This window comes from Scylla paramamosain, unplaced genomic scaffold, assembly GCF_035594125.1.
Source record: "Scylla paramamosain isolate STU-SP2022 unplaced genomic scaffold, ASM3559412v1 Contig98, whole genome shotgun sequence".
NCBI classification, from domain to species: domain Eukaryota; kingdom Metazoa; phylum Arthropoda; class Malacostraca; order Decapoda; family Portunidae; genus Scylla; species Scylla paramamosain.
The window spans coordinates 190,001-205,061 of record NW_026973763.1 but is presented as its reverse complement, the minus strand read 5'-3'; the positions used below and the strand labels follow the sequence as shown (position 1 = coordinate 205,061).

The 15,061-nt window shown below is 45.1% G+C and overlaps 1 protein-coding gene across 1 annotated transcript in view; it reads right to left on the bottom strand.

The window, feature by feature from the left end:
* Positions 1 to 6,211: 6,211 nt before the first annotated feature.
* The window catches only part of LOC135099012 (uncharacterized), an 11,476-nt gene continuing 2,626 nt past the window's right edge, over positions 6,212 to 15,061 (bottom strand). The window contains exons 5-10 of the mRNA XM_064001448.1: positions 12,118 to 12,191; positions 10,689 to 11,472; positions 9,685 to 9,849; positions 8,516 to 8,685; positions 7,019 to 7,145; positions 6,212 to 6,612 (exon numbers count right to left, since the gene is read on the bottom strand). Coding sequence (XP_063857518.1) covers positions 9,789 to 9,849; positions 10,689 to 11,472; positions 12,118 to 12,191 — 919 coding nt within the window. The 3' untranslated portion in view covers positions 6,212 to 6,612; positions 7,019 to 7,145; positions 8,516 to 8,685; positions 9,685 to 9,788. The remainder of the gene's footprint in view (positions 6,613 to 7,018; positions 7,146 to 8,515; positions 8,686 to 9,684; positions 9,850 to 10,688; positions 11,473 to 12,117; positions 12,192 to 15,061) is intronic.

Below are 15,061 nucleotides of genomic sequence, written 5' to 3'. Positions count from 1 at the left end.
TTTTCGCGTCAACGGCCTGGCACGTACAAGGCAGACCATCCGAGCAGCGCGTTGCGCAAACTCCCTCGCCCTATTATTTTAGCTTACTATGGTGATAATTCCTTAATATATTCCAACAATGCTACCCTGAAATCTATTTCATAATACATAATATGATTACTTTGTGGTTTGCCAGCATTTACGGACAACAATAGAGAAAAATTCAAATTCAAATTAAAATAATTTATTGATGTAAAGAAAATAAATACATCAGAGAGAGAGAGAGAGAGAGAGAGAGAGAGAGAGAGAGAGAGAGAGAGAGAGAGAGAGAGATGAATACTCAATTTAATCTCCGTGTTTCAGTGACTGCATGGTGCATTGCCTGGCGGCCGGGTAGACTATTTGATTTAGCGGGCAGCTCAAAATTTTGTAGCCTATATATATGTATGAAGGTTGCGAATATATGGATTATCATTAGTAGGCTACAGATGAAATATAACAACTAAAATTAATCAAGGTGGATGTATAATGTTCTGGACTGACCTTATTTTTACTATTTTATTTTAAATTTAATGTTAACAAAAGCATATAATTAACGCCCAGAATGCCATTTTTAGTAATGTATTATCACGTGAATTCAAGTACCAGATTTATGCGTGTATAAAATTACTAAAGAAATCACGTGATTTCTTTTTCCAGTTATTCACGTGAATCTGGTAACCAGTTATCCATGTGGAAAAGACGTGGAAATTTAGTGAATACTTGCGTACTCAAGATTTCACCAGAAATCCATGAATAATCCACATCGAATTCACGTGCCGTGCCCATTGGGTTGTATCCATGCTGTTGGGTGTCTCTGTGTGCACAGCTCTACATGCCATGCAAGTAAAGAGCACTCCATATCTTTTAAGTTCTTTATGCCCCTCTTTGACATAGAAAGGGCCAAACAAATCTACTGCTGAGTATTTAAAAGGAGGTGATGGTTGTAGTCTGTCACTAGACAGATGATGATGCACTTTGAAATGTGCCTTGATGCTAGGGATGATCCTCCTACTATCCAGTATCCACATGACCTGATTTCATTTAAAGTTATGCCCCTGACTTGATGGTTTGTCCTTTTGTGATGGTGGCATATTATCAGCTGGGTTATGTGTGATGTTTTGGGGAGGATGACTGCATGTTTGGATTCATCTGTCAGATTAGAAAGCCTCAATCTTCCTCCTCCTCCTCCTCCTCCTCCTCTCATGATACCATTTTTGTCAATGAAGGGATCTAACTTATATAGAGGGAACTGGTCTTGTCTATCACTTTTGTTCCCTTGCCATTGTCTCCTTTAATTAAAGAATTATGGTTAGCAGATGATTTCAGTACATTTACCTACTTTTGGAATGCCTTTGCTTGCAGTTGTTTTATAATTAGATTTTCAGCTTGTGACACTTGTGCTACATTTACTGGCTTATATGTGTTTCCCTTGACTTCAGTAGTGCCATCACCTTTTCCTCTGAAGCTGTTCAGAAGCTTGAGGCATACAGCAACTGCCCTCTTTGCTTTAAACCAATCAGAAAAATACTTCTGAAGTTTTTCTAGTATATCTGTGGGCTGTTGTTGTGTACCTACAGCATGGCATACAACTTTCTTCACTTAAGGATCATTCTCATTTATGACCTTGTACTGGGAATGGCTATCCATTTTGCTATGTTGCCAAAGGAATTGTGGGCCGTTCCACCAGATCTTGCTCTTACACAATTCATCCGCTGTCATGCCTCTAGATGCATGATCTGCTGGGGTATATATATACTGTGTCTCTACAAATTTCCACTGATCTGGTGAAGTGTGATCTCTTATTGTTTCTACTCTATTTGCAGCAACATATACATGGAATCTCTTTGCTTCATTTGCAGTGTAACCAAGGACTACTTTGCTGTCTGTCCAAAATACTTCTTCCACATTATTATACTCAAGTTCTCCCTTCAAGAGTTTATGGATTCTAACTGACACCACTGCTGCTGCTGCTGCTGCTAGTTCTAGTCTGGGAATTGTTATGGTTTTTAGAGGTGTGACACGTGACTTTGCCATTACTAATGCACAATGAATTCGGCCAGTCTTGCTAATTAATGTAATATATGAGCACTGGCCACATCCCTCTTGACAGGCATCTGAAAAGTGATGGAGTTCAACCTTTCCTACTTCCCCAAAGTCATGGGGTTTGTAGCATCTAGGTACCTTTAGCTGATCTAGTTTGTGCAGCTCATCCTTCCATTTTATCCATTTAGGTTTGACATAATCTGGCACCTCATCATCCCATTCAACTGCATTCTTACATAATTCTTGTAAAATTTGCTTTCCAGTCAGTATGAGAGGTGACACCAGACCTAATGGATCATATATAGAGGTCACTGTTGACAGAATGCCTCTCCTGGTGAGTGGCTGGTCTTTCACCTTTATTCTAAATTGAAATGTGTCAGATTCTATGCACCACTCAACTCCCAAAGTTCTTTCTATAGGCAGTGTGTCTTCATTCTTACTAAAATCCAAACTTTTAATTCCATCTGCTCTCTCATGAGGAGAAATTGCAGCTAATACAGCTTTGTTGTTGTTTGACAAGAACTTATGAAGGTTGAAACCTCCCTTGTAACATAATTCTTTGCTCTGCTGAATAAGAGTGACAGCTTCATCCATTGTAGCTACTGACTTCAAACCATCATCAACATAAAAGTTGTTTGTTACAAACTTGGCCGCATCAGATCCACACCCCTACGTAGTCATCTGCAGCTTTCTTAAGTGCAAAGTTGGCTACACTTGGAGATGATGTAGCTGCAAACAGGTGAGCTGTCATCCTGTATTCAGCTATCTCATTATTAAGGTCACCATTTTCCCACCAAAGGAATCTTAACCTATCTCTGTGTTCTGGGTTGATCTTCACTTGATGGTACATTGCTTCACTATCACATACAACTCCAATGCTTTCTTGCCTAAACCTACACAACACTCCAATAAGTTTGTTGGTAAGGTCTGGGCCTTGTAACAGGTGACTGACTGACTGACTGACTGACTGACTGTTTAATGACTGGTTCCTGTAGTTTGCACTACAGTCAGAGACAACTCTCGGCTTCTTTGGCTTTCTCGGATGATAGACTCCATGATGTGGAATGTACCAGACCTTACCGTCATTCCTAACTAAATCCTTTGTGGGTACAACCTCTGCATAACCCTTTGTAATCATATCATCCATGAACACTTTGTAATCACCTTTGTGTTGATTATCCTTCTCAAGTTTAGCTCTTAACAAACTTGTTGAGTCTCTGCTCTGCTAATAGTTTGTTGTTTGGAAGCTTGACGTTATCATCTTTAAGAGGAAGGGGCAACTCATAATGGCCATCCTTCAGCTGATGTACTCCTTCTTTCATCTTACTCATAAATAATAAACCTTTTACCTTCATATGATAATGGAGTGTCAGCTGACTTTCTATCACTGAAGTCAAGTTCAAACATATCTCTCACTTGAGAAGGATTAATCATCTCTTTGGTTTTAGTAGGAACCACTAAGAAATTAACCCTCTTTTCTTCATTGATTTCTACTTCTTGTGTCACTGTTCTGTAGACTACCACTGTATCCTCCAATGGACTTGAATGGGGTGGGTTCTACCAATGATCCCCCAACCTAGCTCTGTCCTACGAGCATAGGGATGCTTCTTGCTATCACCTGCTATTTGCTCTTCTGCCATAATGGCTTCTGCACAGTCAAGACCAATGAGGAGGAGTCCTACTATGTCAACGTTTGGGTCATATTTCATTAGTTTGTCAGAGACTGCCTTTAAGTGGGGCCAGTCACAAGCAGTCTGGGGCCTTGGTATCTGACTCCGTCCAGCTGAACAAATGTTTTCTGTTGAATGTGCTGAAGGGACTGATATTTCCACTTCTTCATTATAACCTCTTACTTTAATTAAGTCCATGAATTTTGATAGAATCAGTGATTTGTTTTCCACTTATTGTGTGGATATTGAGTGACACTGATGGTCCACTAACTCCCAATTTATTCAGAGTGCTTTCCTTGATGAATGAAGCATCAGACTGCTGCTCATCCAGCAGGGCATACACTAAAACTTTATTCTCTCCATTACTAACATGATGTAACCATACAGGAACTATCATCATGGTGTGCATGTCGTGTGTCACTGATTCTGTAACTTTGACCTTATTTGCTACTACTGTGGGTTTATCATCTTTAGGCTGAGTTGCTTGTGCTGGCACCCTTTGGCTCTCAGTTCTTGTCATGTCATCATTGTGAAGAGCTGTGGGATGGTATCTCTGACATACTTTACAAACTTTCCTTCTTCTACAATCCTTTCCTTTGTGACCCATTGTTAGACACCCTGTACATAACCATTTTTCTTTAGCAAATTTGTACCTAGTATTACCATCAAGTTTGGCAAATTCCTTGCAGTCATCTAAATCATGATCCTTTGTACAGTAGTGACAGAATGGTCCTTTCCTTTCCAGGTCCTTGGGGATACTGTTTGTTGGCTTGTACATTTACTTTACTTTGGAATGACATTAGTTTTTCCTCAATTGCTTTGGCCATGAAAGTTCTACCCCCCTCTCTTCTTTGTCATGATGTTTGATTCCCTTGGTTTCCAATTGGTTGCCCTTGTGTGAGTTTTGATCCAGTCATTTACTTCCCTACTTACTGAATTCCAGGAAACAAAAGGATTGCTTGCTCCCTTTGTATCTTTGTGGACAAATTGACATAACATTTGCAAGGGTGGGTGGTGGTCTTCATTGCTACTAGGGGTGTTGTTATTACTGTTAGTATCAAGATATATCATTGCTTGCTTTCTCCAGTCATGAACAATGTGTTCAGGGAGTTTTGCTAGCACCTTTCTCTGCTCTCTAGGGTCATTCAGAAATGACAAATAAGAAGTGTGGTTCATTGCAGCTAAACAGCACTTCAAAAAATCTGAGAATGCTGTTAATGCTGGACCATTATGTGGAGAGATTGGTAGCCAATTCATTAACTTTTTTGTGTAAGCATCAGCTATGATGCTTTTGTTTTCAAATCTATCCCTAAGAATTTTCTTTGCTTGCACATAGTCAGCATCAGAGTTAAAGTGCATTAACATTTTAATGGCATCCTTTGCCTCACCAGTTGTATACCTGTCTAAGTAGGCAAGTCTCTCTCTACCAATAGAAGTTGTAGACTCTACATAAGTTTCAAAGTTTGTCAACCAACTTTGAAATTCCATGGGTTCTCCATCAAAGGTGTTAGGTTCTATTGGAGTGAGGCTCCACTTGGGATCAGGTATATTGATTGCAAAGGTTCCCCCAGGATGGGAAAAGGATTGATGATTCTGTCTCACATTATTAGGCATGTTAACATTCAGAGTGTGTCCACGAGAGCTTGGTACAACACTTTGAGCTGTAGGGTTGAGATTTATTACCTGAGGTTCACTAAATATTTGTCCATCTACTTCATTTGTCATCAATTCATGATCTGTATTGCAAGAAGAAGGTTCCTGTGGGTCATGGAATGTAACATATTTGTGAGGCATGGCATTGTCACTTTGTTCATTTGCAATTGCTTGTGCTTTCATTTCATTTTGTGACTCTATGTATTGTTCAAGATAACTTTGCTTCTCTACACTTTCATTACCTGGAACCATTTTTACTTCTTCTTCAACTAAGACCATAAACTTCTGCATTAGCAACTGCTAAATCTCTCTTTCTTTTTCTTTGAGAACATTGCTTCAGCCTCTGCTTTTGTCTGAGCTAACCTAACTTCTGTCTCTGCACACACACTACAATACTTTTAAAACAAACATAAATGAATGGATTTATATAGTAAATTCAGAGCTAAAGAAAAATAGAATAAAAAATAAACAAATAAAGATAAATAAATAAAATAAATAAATGCAGTAATTTAGCATAGTTACCCCAAAAATGTACAAGTCAGTCTGGTTTTCTTTGTTTCCTTGCACTGTTGACTCTTTTCCTTGCATTTCAAAGCAAAACAAAACAAAGTGGCCCTTGGAATGTGTCCCTCCTGCATAAAAGGGCCAGATTCTCAGGAAACCCTTTGTATTATTTGTATGTGCAATATTTTTCTATCCTCTGTGTCTATTGTTTTATGTCCAAAGGATGGGTGGCAGGTTCCATCATCCTTCTTTGTTGTGCAGGCTTTAGTCCAACAATATATGTATCAATCAATCAATCATCTTGGTAATAAAAAGAATAATAACAATAATTTTTAACTTTATTTTCTCGGTTCTATTTCTTCTTTAATAATAATGATGAAAAAATAATAATAATTATATAATTTAATATAACCTAACATAGCCTATCTTAGCTCATAACAGAAATAGGTAGGTCAGTTAAGTTAGGCCAGACTAAACTGCCTTACTTTAGGTCACTCATGTAAGAGAATTATTGATCTTATTGTGCTAAATCCTAAGGACTCCTGCTATCTGATGTCATTCTACTTCTGTTCTCTTTCAAATTTCTCCTCATCTCCCTCCACTCCATTGCACCGCTGTAAAGGGTCTTGGCGCACTCCCTTACCTCCTCCTCCTCCTCTGACGAACAGTTCCAGTGGTACTTGAAGAGGCCGCTCAGTTTAACAAGCTCATTCTGGCTCACCTGGAAGACAAGTGCCAGTGAATTAGTATGGAAGCTTGGGTGAAAATACAGAAGCAGGAAGAGAGTTTCAGAGTGTACCAGTGAAAGAGATAGAAGATTGAGAATGGTGGTTGACTGTTGTATTCAGAATGTGGAGAGAGAGAGAATAGGGGTGAGGGAAAGTAGAAAGTCAAGTCTTGTATAGCAAGGCTGCAGATTACAATTCACCTGTAGCTGTAATCAGTTGTTTACTCATTGATACTCAGTGCCTCCCAGCTGACCCATGCCTCTGGTCTCCTGGTGGCTTTGCTTCTCCCCAGACACTCATCCTAGCACTCCTAGCTCTCCTGCATCATCATAGTACACTAGTGTTGTGAAAACTATCTATATTTTGTGCTGCCCTGTCTAAGAGTCTGGATTAGCACACCTAAAATGAAGAAGCACTGTGTTGTTCCCTGTACTTTGCGTCTTTCTGGTCCAGTGTTGTCTTGATCACCGTGCACTGGTGTTACGAAGCCCTGTGTCTTGTGGCGTCACATCCAACAGTCTGGGATCTGAAGCATCATGGATGTTGTTCAGTGCCTCAAAAACTCAATTCCTCCAATTCAATTCCTATGGTGAGGCCATAGGATGACAGATTAACAAGATTTCTACATCATTAATGGGAGAAACATTCTTGACAACCCTGCTCATCATCTATGTGAGGTTTGAGAAAGTTGTGGTGAGGGAGCAAACCGTTTGTGAATACTGGCCTGTGTGTGTGGCAAACACTCTGCCACAACAGAAAATATTGATAAGTTAAGTCTGGCTTGCTTGAAGTAGGAAGTATTTGCTTGAAGCTTGATGTGCATTAGAGAAAAGAGCTTGCTTAAAAGAGAGAGAAAGAGAAACACGGGGGGGAGGAAATGGAAGCATCTGCATTTGATTTCAAGTATTACAGTTCCTAATAATTGTGGCACCACTGTGAATTACTGGCCATTAAATTTGCTTGGGTTAGATAAAAATTGCATTAATTTTTTTGAGGATCAGTATTTCAGAATGAAAGAATAACAAACACATTTTATATGTGCAATAAAGAGGGATTAATGACAGCTTTAGATATTCTCTCTCTCTCTCTCTCTCTCTCTCTCTCTCTCTCTGTGTCTACCATTCACTCAGTTACCCCTCTGCATTGATACACACCCCCAGACCACCTCCTCGCACCTCCCATCAGTACATCACCACTGCACTCAAGCTCCACTGCTCTCAGCGCCTCACCACCAGACGTTGCAAGGGCCCTATTCTGAAACGCCTTGCTCTCTTGCCATGACTATTTTCCAAGGCCACAGAGATGATCAGCCGGGTTCTCAAGAGTGTTTATCATGTTATTAATGTGGAATTCTTGTTAATATGCCACTAGAACCATAAATACACCCTTAGAAACCTGTGTAACATCAACTAGAGAGCTTTTTTTTAATGTAGTGGAGGTGCAGTGCAGAAGCGTTTGAGAATTTTGAGTCTTATGATCCAACCAGACCAACATTTCAGATACACGCATCACTGTAACCTTCCTTATCTCAGTCATTGAGTTAATGTGGCCAGGCCACATGCTGCTTCTGTCTCCAAGAACACACCTACTCATTTCACTGATATAAGCAACCTTTTCAAAGTCCCTCAGAGCCTCTTCCATTTCTAACAACAACCAATATTTAATGGGCTCCTAAACACACACACACACACACACACACACACACACACACACACACACACACACACACACACACACACACACACACCTGCAAGAATTTGTCTTACCCTTAGCCAGTACTCATCTTATACATATAAACAGCAAAGTGAATGAGTGTTGTGGGCATAGCATTGCACCACTGCCTGCATAAGTTACTAAAGCTGTGACGCACCTCACATGCCTTGCCTGTCACCTTGCCTGTGGTCTGGGGAGGGGTGGGGTGGGGTGTTACGTCGCTGGTGGTGGTGGTGGTGGTGGTGGTGGTTACTGGAGGAGGCTTGGTGAGGGCTGGGGTGGGTGGAGGGTGGCTCAGGCTGGGGGTGGGGGTGGCATCATCATCATCAGCTGTGACACGGCTGGGAGAGTACCTGCAAGAGAGAGAGAGAGAGAGAGAGAGAGAGAGAGAGAGAGAGAGAGAGAGAGAGAGAGAGAGAGAGAGAGAGAGAGAGAGAGAGAGAGAGAGAGTTACAATGTTTAGAATGGAGTCAGTCACGCCAGCCAGCCAGCCTCTCTCTCTCTCTCTCTCTCTCTCTCTCTCTCTCTCTCTCTCTCTCTCATTCATTCATTTTCCTTGTATTTCTCTAAATTTTATTTCTTCTTTATCTTTCTTCCTTTCCTTCTATTTCTTTCCTTTCATCTTCTTTTCCTTCCTTCCTTCCTTCCTTATCGTTTCTTATCTTCCTTCCTTTCTTCAATCTTTTCTTCCTTCCTTCCTTCATTTAATTAATTCACACACACACACACACACACACACACACACACACACACACACACACACACACACACACACACACACACAGGGAATTCTGGAGAGAGAGAGAGAGAGAGAGAGAGAGAGAGAGAGAGAGAGAGAGAGAGAGAGAGAGAGAGAGAGAGAGAGAGAGAGAGAGAGAGAGAGAGAGAGAGAGAGAGAGAGAGAGGGGGGGTGGGGTGTTTTAGGAGGTAATATAATGGTAAGTTATTGTTTTACCTCCAAACCATTCCTCCTTCTCCTCCTCCTCCTTTCTTCTTTATCGTGGAATATCTCTTTATCTTACCATTATTCTCATTCTTGTTCTTTTCTCCTCTTCCTCCCCCCTCTCTCTCTCTCTTTCAAACAAACAAACAAACAAACACGTCTTTTTCTCTCCCTCCTTTTAACTCCCCAAAACTTTTCACTCTCCCATTTCCATCTCTTGAAATTTCCCCATTCTCAGCCCATTAACAGCCAAAACACCCCCATTACCACCCATTAACACATGCAGAGCTCCAGTGACACCCTCTCCCACCCCATTCCCACCCCCATAAACAAACTTACCATCCCCTTCACCCCCAAACACCCCAAAAAACACACCATTCACTCGCTCATCACCCCTTGCCTTACTTACCCAAAGACTTGGCATCGAGGGTGTTGGGGGAGGGGGAGCGGGGGGTGGGGGAGACTCGCTGTTCTCCCCCTTGTGGAACCCCATGGAGAACATCTCTGCCTCGCTCATGATCCGGAGGTCGTCATCAAATACTGTCGCAGGGGGAGAGTACCCATAGCCCTTGCCCTGGGGGAGATGGGGAGATTAGTGTGGGGACGAAATGGGGAGGTTGGGGGAAAGAAGGGTGTAGTGAGACTGGAAGGTAGGTTATGATGGAAATGGGGGAATCAGGGCAGCAGATGGGGAGGTTAAGGTGGGGAGATTAGTCTGGGGAGGTCAGGAGAAGGAAACTGAAGGGAAAATGTGTGCTTAGTTTAAGGTGTGAGATGAGGAGATGGGGAGATTAATTTGAGGGTATGGGGAAATGGGAAGGTTAGGGGAGAGAGGGAAATGGGGAGGTGAGAGTGACGTTTGGAAAGGGAGAAAAATAGGGATTAGTAAGAGGAGATGGGAAGATTCATTTTGGGGAGATTGTGGGAGGTGGGGGGAGGGTAGTGGTGGTATTAGAATGGGGAGATGGGAAAATTTGTTTAACAGAATATGGAGGTGGGGAGATCAGACTGGTGGGGAGATGGGAAGATTGTGTTCGGTTTTAGTGTAACTGGAAAGGTTAATTATATGGGTCTTGTATTTTGGGGGAGGTTAATTCAGGCAGGAGATGGGGAGGTTAGTTTGGGGAGTCTGTTAAGGGCAGTGTTTGTTTGTGTCATTGGGGAGATTACCTAAGACGATTATATCGGAATTCATTACATCAATATATATATATTAAAAAAAAAAAAAAAAAAAAAAAAAAAAAAAAAGGGGAGATTAGTTTGGGGAGATTTGGGAGAGGGGAGGTTAAAATAACAGCGTTGTACACCTGTGGGGAAAATAGACATTAGTACACCTGAGTTAATGTAATTAGCAGAGGCAAAGTAAGGAAGAGGGGAGAGGGGAGGGAAAGAACAGAATCTCCTCTTACTAACCTCCCTATTTCTCTGCTCTGCCTTGGGGCTGTGATGGTGGTGGTGAGAGCCTCCCACTCCCTGGCTGCGCAGCCCCAGCCCCGCCGCTCGTAGGGGTACACCTCACCCAGTGGGGAGGGGGAGCGGCAGGGGGACCTCAGCCCCCGGGAATGGGAATGGCGCGGGGAGTAGCGTGGGGAGCGGCTGGGTGGTGAGCGGCCCCGCTCCGGGGAGGCACGGCGGTCTGGGGGTGATGAGCGGCGCCCCGGGGAGAGGGTAACAGAGAGCGGGTAACACGGTAACACGGCGTGGGGAGCGCTGGGGGCTCCAGCGGTCGCGGGGTGGGGCAGTGTAGTGGTGGTGGTGGTGGTGCTGGTAGCATGGACTGCGCCACCCTGTGGGGCTGGCGCGGCGCCCCCCATCGGGGCTCCACGGGGGGCTGCGGGAGAAGGGAGGACTGATGCTGCTGTGGTACTGCACCACGGGGCTGTGGTACTGGCAGTGGTCTGGGGGCGGGGAGCCCTCGGGGGTGTGGCAGCCGCCACACCCTGAGTAGCCATCTGGCCTGGCGGTGAAGCAGGGAAGCCGCCAGCATGTGGAGGGCGCTCTGGGGTGTGTGGGCCGTGGCAGTGGTCTGGGGGCGGGGAGCCCTCGGGGGTGTGGCGGCTGCCACGCCCTGAGGCCGCCACGCCACGCACTGAGTAGCCATCTGGCCTGGCCGTGAAGCAGGGAAGAGGCCAGCATGTGGGGGGCGCTCTAGGGTGTGCGGGCTGTGGTGGTAGGGGCGGGCTGGGCTGCGGGAGTACTATAATAATAATAATAATAATAATAATAATAATAATAATAATAATAATAATAATAATAATAATAATAATAATAATATTGCTACTACTACTATTACTACTACTACTACTGCTACTACTATTATTATTATTATCGTTATTTTATTAAGTTTGGAAAAAAACGAATAAGAGAGAGAGAGAGAGAGAGAGAGAGAGAGAGAGAGAGAGAGAGAGAGAGAGAGAGCGCTAACGGTTTTTTCCCACGGGAATGGTCGCATGATGCCTTTCTTGCCCGGAAAGCGTCTCTGACTGAAGATGCAATCTATAAATTTATCAGATATAGGATATTTCTGATTTCATGATAAGAAATGTTGGAAAATGTACACCTAAAATGAAACTTCATTTATAATTCTACCACAATTAATAAGAAAGTTACAGATTTTTTCTTTATTTATGCATATTTTTTTAAGTGTCACTGACACATTACCTTTATTCCATTAATATTAATACTACTACTACTACTTCTACTTCTACTACTACTACTACTACTACTACTACTACTAATACTACTACTACTAATATTGCTAATACTACTATTACTACTACTATTACTACTACTACTACTACTACTACTACTGCCTGGCGGCTGACCATACGTACGTACATACATCGAAGGCGTAAGGTCCCGGCCGGCGTGGATTCATGTGTCATGAGCAGGGTGAAGGCCGCAGGAAGCCAAGGCCTGGAAAGTGTTAGCGCGAATCAAGGCGGTGCTGAGGTCCCTGGCCGGCGGCGCGGAATCGTGTGTCATGAGCAGGGTGAAGGCCGCGGCGCCACGCCACCACGGCCCGCGGCGGCCTGATCATGATGACAATAATGTGACCACACCTGTTCACGGGCGGGCGGCGTGCCTCTCCCGGCGGCGGGGGGAAGAGAGAGAGAGAGAGAGAGAGAGAGAGAGAGAGAGAGAGAGAGAGAGAGAGAGAGAGAGAGAGAGAGAGAGAGAGAGAGAGAGAGAGAGAGAGAGAGAGAGAGAGAGAGAGAGAGAGAGAAATATGTAATAATAATAATAATAATAATAATAATAATAATAATAATAATAATAATAATAATAATATCTAAAACATTCTCTCTCTCTCTCTCTCTCTCTCTCTCTCTCTCTCTCTCTCTCTCTCTCTCTCCTAGTGGTAATTTAAAAGATTTCTTAAATGAATTGGAGAATATTATTGTTTGTATCTGGTCCTAAGTGAACTACATTCAACATTCAATGAATATTGAATTGATCCATGTGGTCAACTGGCTGGAATCCAATAAATTATCTCTTAACATAAACAAAACTCACTATATGGTGGTGTGGCTGGTGGTGGGTGGGGCGGGGCTCGGGGGCCGGGGGATGCAGGACGGGGGGCTCGTCGTCGTCGTCGCTGTCATGTCCCCCGGGGGACACCGGCGCCCCTCCGATGGGGGGCACCTCCCGGGGCGGCGAGGCTGGTAGGGACTCCTCCCTGTGGGCAGGCGTGGGGCAGGGCAAGGGGACGGATAAGGGGGGCAGTGGGGCAGCTGCCATGGGAGGAAGGGGGACCGGGGGCTTGGGTCTTGGCAGGGGGTCCTTCTTGGGCCTGGGGATGGGGGATGGCGGGGTGATGGTGAAGGTGACGGGCGGCTTGGGGATGTTGGTGAGGTCCAGGGTGGGTGGGGGAATGGGGATGGCATCCAGGGTGTCTGGGGTGGGGGGGCGGGGCGGGGTGGGTGGGGCAGAGGAGGAGGAGGAGGAGAGGGACATGTTGGAGGGGCTGTGCCTCTCACTCTCTCTGGTAGGGTACGGAATATCCTCTAAATTGAATGTCTTTGCCCCGGATGCCCCGCTGGAGGAGTCCGGGGTCAGGTCATAGTACCCAGACGTGTCGCTGGCCGGGTAGCTCCTCTCTGACCCTGAGGTGACCCGGAATGCCCCGGTTCTGCCCCGTTTTGGCGATGACTCCCTTGGTGACTCCTTGCTATCGACCCCAACCGAGCCAATGGGGAAAGTGGCTCCTCTTCCTCCTCCTCTTCTTCCTCTTCCTTCTCCTGTTCTTGCAGTCTTCTTGGTGGAGTATAAGAGGGGCTTTCACCATTATCCGAGTGTCTGCTGAATCTTCTACCCTCTTCTTGTTCCTCTTCCTCTTCCTCCTCCTCCTCCTCCTTCTTCTTCCTCGAGGTGATGCGTTTATCGTCCTCCTCCTCCTCCTCTCTGCCACTTATTGCAGTCCATTCTTATTTCCTCTTCCTCTTATCTCTTGTAAGTCTTCTCTCCTCCTCCTCCTCCTCCATTTGTACTGAACTATCACTGCTCTTCCTCCTCCTCTTGACCCTCTTCCTCTCTTTCTCCTTCCTCTTCTTCTTTGCCTTCTTATCCAGTTTCTTCTGCCTCCTCTTCTCCTTCATTTGCTTCTTCCTCTTCTTCTTCATCTTCTCCAGGGTCTTCTGTTCTTTCTTCTCCTCTTCCTCTTCCTCCTCCTCCTCTCTCATCCTCTTTCTTCTTCTTTCCTCCTCCTCTTCTTCAGTTTTCATGTAGTCTTCCTCCTCTTCTTTATATAGTGATGTGACCTCTCTCTTGCATCTTCCTTCCTCCTCCTCCTCTTCCTCTTCCTCCTCTTTCTTCTCCTCCTCCTCCTCCTCCTCCTCCTCCTCCTCCATCCACCATCATAAGGAAAGCTTCGTATTCTTCGGTCAAACAATCGGGGAAGACCTTTGCCTCACTCTTCCTTCTCTTCCTCCTCCTCCTCCTCCTCCTCCTCTTCCTCCTCTTCCTTCATCTTCTCTGGGATAGTCTATTCCTCTTCCTCCTCTTCCTTCACCTGTACCTCCTGGTCTTCCTCTTCCTCCAAATTCTTGATTATATTTTTATTTTCCTTCCTCTCCTCCTTCTCTTCCTCCTCTCTCTCTCCCCTCACTTCTGTCCGTCCACTTAATCTTCTGTGTCAGAGTCCCACTTGGACTTGGCCGACTTGTGTGCGGGGGGGCTGGGGCAGGGGGCGGGGCAGGGGGTGGGGTAGCAGAGGCAGGGACACAAGGTACTGTCCTTACTTCCTCTGGCCAGTTGTCAACGTGGAGATACCAGCATTTCTGTGCACGGGTGGGTGGATGGAGCGGACCTGCGTGGCCTGTGCGTCCGTGCGTCTGTCCCTCTCCTTTGCCCTGGGGCGGTCCATTCTGTCGACCCTCTCCGGCCTGTCCCTGCTACGCCGTTCTTTGTTTCTGTTCAGCCGAGCCTCGTTCTCCTCCGGCCGGACCTTCCTGGTGCAGCCCTTGGGCTCAAAACGCTTCAGCTCCTCAGGGGTGTCCAGCAGCTTGGCAATCGGGGCCAGGCCAGGACCGTAAGGGTTGAAAATTATGTTCTTTAAACCCAGCGCCTGTTTCAGTCTGGATTCCTCGTCGCGAATCTGTACGATTATTGATACTTTCTCCTCCTTCTTCTTCTTGCCTGCCGTGGGGGGGCCACTGTCAGGGAGGGGGTCGGGCCAGGGGGTGGGCCGGCTGAGGTAGATGAGGCTGTTGCGTCGCTGGTGGTGGTGGTGGTTGTGGTGGTGGTGTGGAGGGGTACTGAAGGAGGCTTGGTGAGGGCTGGGGTGG